Source organism: Limulus polyphemus, unplaced genomic scaffold (assembly GCF_000517525.1).
Source record: "Limulus polyphemus unplaced genomic scaffold, Limulus_polyphemus-2.1.2 Scaffold740, whole genome shotgun sequence".
In the NCBI taxonomy this organism is placed as follows: domain Eukaryota; kingdom Metazoa; phylum Arthropoda; class Merostomata; order Xiphosura; family Limulidae; genus Limulus; species Limulus polyphemus.
Window position 1 is genome coordinate 325,311 of NW_013666350.1, and position 9,801 is coordinate 335,111.

The 9,801-nt window shown below is 30.1% G+C and overlaps 1 protein-coding gene across 4 annotated transcripts in view; it reads left to right on the top strand.

Annotated features, from left to right (window-relative positions):
* The window catches only part of LOC106460279 (phosphoinositide 3-kinase adapter protein 1-like), a 45,245-nt gene that overhangs the window by 13,485 nt on the left and 21,959 nt on the right, over positions 1 to 9,801 (top strand). For 3 of the 4 annotated variants that reach the window (XR_002610730.1, XM_013919968.2, XM_022386957.1), the window contains exons 6-9: positions 953 to 1,031; positions 3,676 to 3,816; positions 5,136 to 5,276; positions 7,673 to 7,798. Coding sequence is in view for 3 of the 4 variants with exons in the window: in XM_013919968.2 (XP_013775422.1) it covers positions 953 to 1,031; positions 3,676 to 3,816; positions 5,136 to 5,276; positions 7,673 to 7,798 (487 nt within the window). In the remaining variant the exon portion in view is untranslated. The remainder of the gene's footprint in view (positions 1 to 952; positions 1,032 to 3,675; positions 3,817 to 5,135; positions 5,277 to 7,672; positions 7,799 to 9,801) is intronic. The other variant, XM_022386958.1, reaches the window with a different exon arrangement.

A 9,801-nucleotide genomic window follows, 5' to 3' on the forward strand; every position in this document is an offset into this window, starting at 1 on the left:
CACAAATTAGTTAGCATAAATCAGTTAAATGACGAAAAATTAGGTGTCTATTTACTTGTAACCACTCAGTTTATATTGTTGATTCGAGAATCTTCTACAACTTTGGAGAATAGGCGGGAGTTTTGCAATACATATCTAACACTATAAGTTATGCATGTTTTTAAATATAAACTTAATTTAAACAAACGTTAACATTAAGATAAATATATAACAACAATTTCGTTACACAAAGAAGTGTTTTCCCCTAATATCAGGGCTCATCAGGCCAATTGGGATATTAAATGCATGGTAGTGGTTGAGGTAATATTTATATCATCAAAATGTGAGCTAGATTAAGTTGGCGACGTGTAATGTATTTAACTCTTGATAAAACAAATATTGCCATAATTAGGGATTATTAGGAATGTGATCTATATTGCGTGGAATTATAATTTTTGCTTTGTAATCATATTGCTTTATGGTAAACATAAAGGAAATAACAATTAGTTTGTAAGCCTATTGAGTAAAATTTAATTACGATATTCGGAAAAAGTCCAATGATTTGGTCGTAGAGTAATGTTACCACAAAAAAAAGTAAAACGAACTGATCAAAAGCAGATAAAAGAAAAAATGTGTTTAGTGAATCATCTATTAGGCTACTTTCTTACAATAGTATTCTACTTTTGGAAACGATTTAATACATTCTATGGATATCACGCATTGGTTATAAAAATGTCGAAATAATAAGATCGCTATTTACAAAACTTAGACATCATGAATACATAAAAAAGAGGAATATAAAGGTTAGCGAAGAAGTGTGTTTGTTTTGAAATGTGATGAAGTTACAAATATTCTGATTAATTTTAAAAATGTTGTGTAAAGTGCCTTTTCATTTTAGTTGTAAATTGTATAGTTTGTATCACAACACTATTTATTTTGGAAATAACGTATATTATCTTAAAATAATGTATAGAAAAGAGTGGAACGTGAAACATACCAAGTTGCCAATTTTGTTCCAAAGATGACAAGACACGAAGAAAGTGATATTAGTAGTAAGTTTAATTTTTAGTTGTATTTCATATGCTAATAGTCAGCTTTAATTACTATTTTTGCTTAATATTTAGCCCTCACCCCACCCGGTATTAAATAGATATCTTAATGAAGTTCTCAAGCACAACGTTTTTTAAAAGAATCGTCATTTGAACATTAATTGTCATTCCTGCTAGTTTATTTGTTTGTTTTTTAATTTCGCGCAAAGCTACACGAGGGCTATCTGTGCTAGCCGTCTCTAATTGGGCTACTCTTTTACCAACGAGTAGTGGGATTGACCGTCACATTATAACGCCCCCACAGCTGAAAGGGCGAGCATATTTTGTGGGACGGGGTTTCGAACCCGTGACCTTCAGATTGTGAGTCGAGCGCCCTAACCACCTGTCCATGCCGGGCTCATATTCTTTTTAGTGGTACGTTTTAACAACAGTATACTGTCGGGGCCAACTCTAAGTTGTAAATTTAGATACTCTAACAAAAGCGTTTTTCTAACTTTTATTCTATAAAGTGTAGTATTTTACAGAACATTACAAATTATATTTCTTAGATTCAACGTTATTCTACTTTGAAACATGCTGAATCAAATTAAAAACAATTAGTATATACAAACACATTTAATCAAATTAAAAAATATTTAGAATCTACAACATAAATAAGTTCCAATATATTATTGAAACCATACAAAGGTTTCAAATTTAGATAAATTGATTAAAAATATGGAGCAACAAACAATATTGTAAACTAACCTATATAAAAAGCCTATGTGTCACGTCACACTTGATTTCTCTTGATTTTTCGAAATAGGAGGAGTCATAAAAGACAAAATGCATTTATCCAGATAGAATAGTTCGATTACTATCTGCCCATTACGATTTTAGTGACGGGGGGTACAGGGGACCGTGAGGGGGAGGGAGTTTTGGGAAACCTGATAGATGTAGTGAATGTTGGTATAATACCCCTAAAGTAAAGTTGTAGTGTAGGATCATCTAACCAAGAGCCAAGTGTATAAAATATATATCATGAAAGTAAAAATAGCGATTCAATTTTAAACTTAAATCGTTTCTGAATTAAGCTATTTTCTGTCATATCACCAACGTTTTTAATAAAAAAAAAAACCTCTTTAATCAACGGGGACATTAAATTAAGAAATCAACAAATATTTTCCCAGTTTTGTTGTCTATACATTTCATTTTATGCTTTCAGTACATAGACTAACAACTATGTTAGGTTATACTTTTGTTGCTAAGCAACATGACATAAAAGCCATTGTAGGAACGTAGTGTTACCAAAACGCACTGGCTTTTCTATATATATTAGAAGTTGTTAATATAACTGAATTTATCAATAATTAATCTATGAATACGCCACGAATTCACTTTATGAATGATCTTAATTTTGATTGGCTCACAAAGATATTTACCGACGTTTGTCTGCCTCGACTACACTTTTCTGCCTCTTTGTTAGTCAAACTTGATTTTGCAAAATTTATATATCTCAGTTAGCTATGAAATGTGAGGTTAGGGTATACTATGGGGTGGGAGTGGTAGTACTTGCCCCGTCATTTTTGTCTGGCTATACACTAGTATTAAATAATTATTAAAATCAGAACTTGTCTATGGTAAAAGTTGCTGTTATTGTACTTTTTGAAATGAAATATTACTAATCATTCACCTGAGAACAACTCTTGTTACAAAGCCACATCAAACAATAATGTGGTCGTGTAACATAAAATTATTTCCAGATGTCGATGGTTTTGTTGCATATTTCTCATAACTCACTTAGTTCTTGTAAACACTAAGAATTTAACATAAAAAAACAAAAACTACCAATCAAGACGACACTCTTTAATACATATTTATAATTTTCATGTTATTCAAAGTTTATCTGATGCCTGTTCTAAGAAAATGTTTAATAAATATTCGCTGTTATCATATTTAAAGCATTTTTTTATATTTTAAATCTTACGTTGAACTTTTATTAACAAACTACTGTTCTTTTGGACAATATTATTCTATCGATCATTATCATAACCTGTTTTTATAATACCAAAGTGAAAATGAGGATTTTGACACAATTTATTCTCATAACTTTTACCTTTGTTTCCATTTCAGAGGAAATAAATATCAATCGTTTTCTTTGCCAGAAAAATGCAGGTTACATAGCTTTCCAAAGATTTGGAGATAAGTTAAATGGTCATCAAAAGAAATGAAATTATTCACACTTCAGTTACCTGTTTTGCTGTATCAATAAAAATTTTAGAAAAAAGTATTGGTTACAGTTTTACTGCTGTAAACAAATGATGTGTACCACTTTTGATTTTACACAGATAGCTCATGTATTTTTCTTGAGTGTCCAAGGAGGTTTTTGTATACAGAATTACATCTAATCTTTTTTACAAACTCAAAAATATTTCTGTTATGAAGCATATTGTACAAGTGTGGCCAGCAAATGTACATCGTAAACTCGCAAACTTTTCGCACATAATACTGCTATTTGGATGATTCTAAATTTAGAAAGTACTATGCAAAGTAGAGTTAATAGATTTAGTTCACGTTTATTAATCAAAGTTCCTTTTTTTACGAATGTGCTTTTGAATTTTAAAACTAAATTGAAATAAGCTATTTAATTAAATAATATATGTTATAGGTTCCTTGCAGAACTGTCCAACTTATCAAAATATACCCGAGTTCTTATCACTTCCTGATATTTCGCACGATAGTTATACGAAAATGAATAAGTGTAAAGATTACATGCTGATGTCAAGACTCCCTGTTCTACATGCACCAGGTTAGGAAACATTATTTTAACTAATAACATAAATTACATAAATACACATTAAGTTAAGTTTGTTAAATTAGATACCTTTAAAAAATAAAATATTAAATTTTTATTAGACAAAATATAAAACTAAGTAAAATTTACAATATTTAAGTTTATTATTTTTGGATTCCATTAGTGAAATATTGTTCAACCCTTTCATGGTATTTAAGGCATAATTAATCAGTTAATTGAATTTGCTAGACTAATATAATGTAGCTTCGACAGACAATAATCTTTTATAAAGATCCTTAAATAACTTATGATTAATTTGTTATTTTTGTCAAAGTTTTTGTTTGTTTGTTTGAATTTACGCACAGAGCTACACAATGGGCTATCTGTTTCTAGCGTTGTATATACGCAGACATGCCGCTGTGCCACTGGGGGGCGTTGTCAAAGTTATTGGCAATATAACAGCCATATCATTCGTTATTCAAGTGTTTTATATTGCATTAAATACTTTTTTCTCTTTTACAACAAATATACTTTAGTGTAATTATAAGTTTTTGCGTTCTTCTTCTTGACAATATGAAAAACGGTGTGGGATCCGTCGATCGATCCGCATTTTGTAAAGAACTTTGTTTTTGTTTTTTTTCTAACATGTTGTGAATGATATGAAAATGGGCAGAAATTACAAATTGAAATATTTACAGACTAGGAACATTATCGAATTTAGCATTATTTTTTTCTTTTTTTGGAACACTTATTATTTTCTTAAAGATCGGCTTAGATATTTACAACTTGTAGGACACCTTATGCGCGCATGGGCTAAATGAACAGGTTAAAGACCCATAGGGTTGGAATGGTTGTCCTTAATTTTAAACCACTGACCAAAAGAAAGACAGCCAGACAGCAGCACCCACAACCACAAGTTTTTGTTTTTTTGTTTTTTTTCAGATTTGGACCAAGTAATGTCATTGACTGTTATTCTTATAACGCACTCACAACTGAAAGCGCGAAACTTGTTTAGTAACATTGCGGTGTGAATCGTGAACCTTTGGATCTGCAGCCCTACTAGTTACCATAACAAAACCGGCCCATTTTAATATCATGTTCAATTTCGATTGATAAATGTAAATTATTATATCTTCAAAAACTTTTTGGAAAGAACAACAGTTATTTATTTTCTTAAAGAAACTGCATAACCAAAGAAGAAGGAGAAAACATCGACAATCATGATCATTTATTTACCATATGTGATGATTTTGAATGCCTCTTACTGTGAAATTGAATCAGTTTTTGAAATGTACTTTTAATGAAAAAATCTTTTTAATCGATATTTTTTTTAGATTCTGTATCGAATCGCCCAACTTACCAAGATCAGTTAGAGTACATATCAGTTCCTCTGACTTCGCAGAATAGTTTCATAGAACTGAACGAATGTGGAGACTACATATCAATGTCTACATGTCGTGTTTTGCAGGAATCTGGTAAAGAATAATATTGACAAATTATTTTAAGTAATTAGAGAGATTCTAGGTCAACTTAAATAATTTGTATTACATCACGTAATATTTGAAAATAAAATGCAAATATTGTCTATTAATAATCTGTTAGTAATTTTAATATCCCATAAATATTGTACAAGTTCCAAAAAAGCTTTCCTTCTCAAAACATTTATCTGGACGTTTTATTTCATTTTGTTAATTTGACTTACAGGATTAGTACTGAACATTTATTGTGTTTTATGTGATGTTAAAACTTACTCTATATTTAATTAATTCGGCATTTGGTCGTATTTTAAAAGACAGACAAAATAAATGACCACGAAGAGAAAATTTAGATACTGTGTACTTCTGCAATTTTTATACAATGTTAAATTACGTGAAAACACAAGATTATACAAAATGGCCAATTTCCTGTATGAATATCTTGAGTGATTCCTTTAACTTGGTTATAAAGTGTTACAACTGTTGACTATCCATAATGAATTTCAAACATAAATCAAACTTTCATCAATATTAATAAACTGTGACTATTATCTCTCTTTTGGCCAAAAATAGTCTAATAATGAACTTCAACTACAAGAAAGATTTTCATGATGCTGCCATATGCTTGTTGCCCCCCAGTAGCACAGCGGTATGTCTGTGGACTTACAACGCTAGAATCCGGGTTTCGATACCCGTGGTGGGCAGAGCACAGATAGCCCATTGTGTAGCTTTGTGCTTAATTTCAAACAAACAAACATATGCTTGTTATTCCTTAAATATCAATGAGATATTTATAAGAAGAATATTATCAATCGTGTGGTATTTTGTTTACTGAAAATCAAAAATGACGTAAAATTCAGGTCCACACAAACTACTTATTTTACGAGTTTATGTGAAATGCCTTTTTCAAGCAGCAAAAATTGATAGACTTTTTTTCAACATAATTTCACAAAGGTGTTGTGCGATCATGATCGTTGTCAGTATACGGTTATTTTTTAAACCTATTTTGAATTCCACACAAAAGGGGAAAGAAATTACATAAGAGAAAATCCTAGACCATGAACACGGGCTTTAAGAATAAGGAAGTCTATATAAGACACAATAAGTTATAATAATACTAGTAAGAATTACGAACTCACATTTCATTAAAAACGAATTCAAATCTTTTACGTCATATGCTTCTTGAACAAAACCTTTGGCATCTGTTTTTTGTTGTACTAATCGTAATTTTTAATTAATTAGTGATATTTTATTTGCTGATAGGTAGAATGTTTTAACTCAGTCAAACATAGCTGTGTTTATTCATAAGCTTTGGTTTTGTTTATTATTAAGCATTTTTCTAATCAACAATTTTATAAAAGTATGATACAAAAATTAAAATAAGCCGTATTACCACTGAAGTATGTTTCTTGGGTGTCTTTTTAATATTAATTTTTTTTACCAAATTTGGCTCATTTATCAACATAGGTTTGTGATAACCATCCACACACAAAATAAGTTATGAAAAGTGTTTATATTTTAATATAAATTTGATTTACGACATTCAAAAATATTCATAAACATACCTATAAACCAAATAGACATTCAGACATGAAAATTTGTAATAAACTAAAACAAAGTAATTCTAGCTCTGCAATGTATCACCAGACATTCCGAAATAACAATCTAAAAGGATTAATCTAATCTAATGAACAAAATAACAGAGTTAAAATGAACACTTTAGTGTAAATAGAGATCCCCTAATGATTAGAAATCTTGCTAATAATATGGGAACATAAGCGTCTCTCCCCATAACCAGCTTGTGCCCTACGTTATTTCGCCAAATAATTGACATTGTACTACTACTGTCAACTACAACAGGCTTTATGGAGTAGCGAGTATTTTGTTGTCATTTATTTTAATTGGTTTTCTCTCAGTTTACCTCTTATTTTTTTTTGTTCCCCGGTGGGACAATGGTAAGTCTACGGACTTGTAACGCTAAAATCCAGGGTTCGATTCCATGCGGTGGATACTGCAACAACAGATACCTCAATGTGGCTTTGCTTTAAACAACAACAACAATTAATCTTCATATTTTTCTGGTGATCTAGCAACTGTTAAGATCAAAATAAAAAGTCTTTCTTAATCAAAGATTGTTTTTTCAATTTACCTGGTAATATTGATTGTTGATTCTTAAGAATGGTGTCATGTTTTTCTGAACATTTACCAGTTTCGTTATTTAAATTTACTTCCAATCTTATCATTAAAGTAACTTGTAAGAAATGCAAACAAAACTTTAACGGTAAAGAAAGAATGCTTACAAGCATTTCTCAGTAAAACACAAATAAGCTTGGTCTTTCTAGTTGAAATGTTTTATTATTCTTAATTCACATAAATTACACTTTTGTCTCATACAGTAGATCTTCAACCACATCAGAAATTACTTTTCAAGAACCTTGGCAATGAAAATAAGGAAGAAGAAAAAACAATAACACGTGAGAACAGTGTTTTTTACAGTCAGTGCTCAACTGATGACGTTTCACGTGAGTTATACAGATTCTCGCTAATGTTCGCTACAATATTTTTAAATACTACTTGAGTTACTTTACTGAAATTAGGTAAACGAATTGTGAATAAAAGTATTATATATATTTTTTCTGAAGGAATGATTTAATATTTATCTCTATCATTCTTGTTTATTGAAAATTGAAGTATAATGGAAAAGGAATCCGAAATTTTATGAAACCAAAATTTTCGTGTTTCAAAGATGAAGATGTAGTAGTAATTTGATATCTTTCGTCAAGGGAGCTTTCAACAACTTCGTTTCGGTGTTATGGTTGTTGTTCTCCAGTTTATTGCATGAACAAAATTGGCACGGTGAATTTCCGTCAAATTTGGCACGATTTTCTCTATGTTCATATACACAGTAGTTGGATCTTAGGAAGTCTACAGGTAGGCAATAAAGGTCTATAGCGTTGTATTTAGTATATCAGTCATTTGATGTAACGAAACATCCCAATAAGACTGTAGATCTTTAAACACTTCACTTGTAAGTAGTTCAACACGGAATTCTAGGATTTGTTACTCGTGTTTTAGAATCACGCTTTGTTCTAGTTCGCCACCAACTAATGCCTATCTAGAAGTCATCTAGCCTGCTGAACTTGGTTTTTTCGTAAGGCTTAAGTTAGGAGCTTATATACGCTTCAGGTGAAGCAGAAATGTTAAAACCAAACTTACAAATTACAATGAAGTAGCAAATGACAAGTAGGAGTCTGTAGTTACTTGTTCTAACTAAACGTAGTTTTGACAAATTATTGAGATAGTTGAACGACTACTTTATTTACGTGATTAACATAAAGTCTTACATTTACCAACTGAATATAAATTAATTCTGAGGGAAAAAAAATAATGAAAGACTTGACACTTTCTAAATATATCGTGTGATGATAAATATTTACAATTTGGCAAATTATAAAACCCTGCAATGTTTGAAAACACTGACACTAGCTAAAAGATTAAAAACTCGCTTCCGGATCTAGGTTCAAGCCTCGTTATGGGCGAGATATGAAATTTAAAAACAGTAATCTCTCATTCTCGTTTAGCCAAGGTATGGGTATTGTGATCTAACGTAATATTAGACTATTTAATAGTATACACAAACCATTGTTTTGTGAACTGGTTGTAATAAGTAATGCAAGAGAATAGGTTACCCTTATCTTACTATAATAGATGTAGCGTGTATGTCATTATCTATGTATGTAAGCAAAACTCCTGCGCCATTTATTGAATAGCACCACAAACAAAAATCCATAAAAATATTCACACTTTCGGTATTCAAGATTCAGACAATTAAAAAAATAACTGTGGTATGTGCAACAACCATTTCTTTGTAATATAATACAATTTTAAATAAAAGTACTCTCCTCACAACAAGAACACGACTTTCACTAGGACTGTACGTGAGGTTTAGATTATATCTTTACTGATGTAATGTTTAAATGTAATACTGAGAAACTAGAGTTTAAAAAACTTTTTTTTTGTCGATAAATGGTACCACGTTTAATATATAAAAACATTACAGTTTATATCAGTAAAATATTTGAAAATTTTGAGCTCTTTATATTGAATAATTTTGATGCAATGAGTTGCGTATGGCTAAAGAGAACAATCCGAACACTTTTGTTGTGCAGTATTTCTCAGAAAAAAAAAATCCTATTTATAAAATGTTCACTTTTCTAAATCTTTTTTAATGAGATATGAATACTAGGCTTAGTAATTACTAGCACAAACAGCCGCCTGTAGGTCGGCGTTTCTGGTAATAATAACAATATGCATTAAAAAGTATATTAATTTGTGAATTATAAGATAAGATCATAAATCTTCGGTGCAATTTGTTATAGCAAATAAATTACAATCTCTGATAACTTTTTCAGTTTTTGTAGTGATACTTTTGTTTGTTTGTTTGTTTTTCTCATATTTTCGTATATATATATATATATATATATATATAAGAAAAAAAAACGTTTTAAAAAAAAAGAAGTAAATT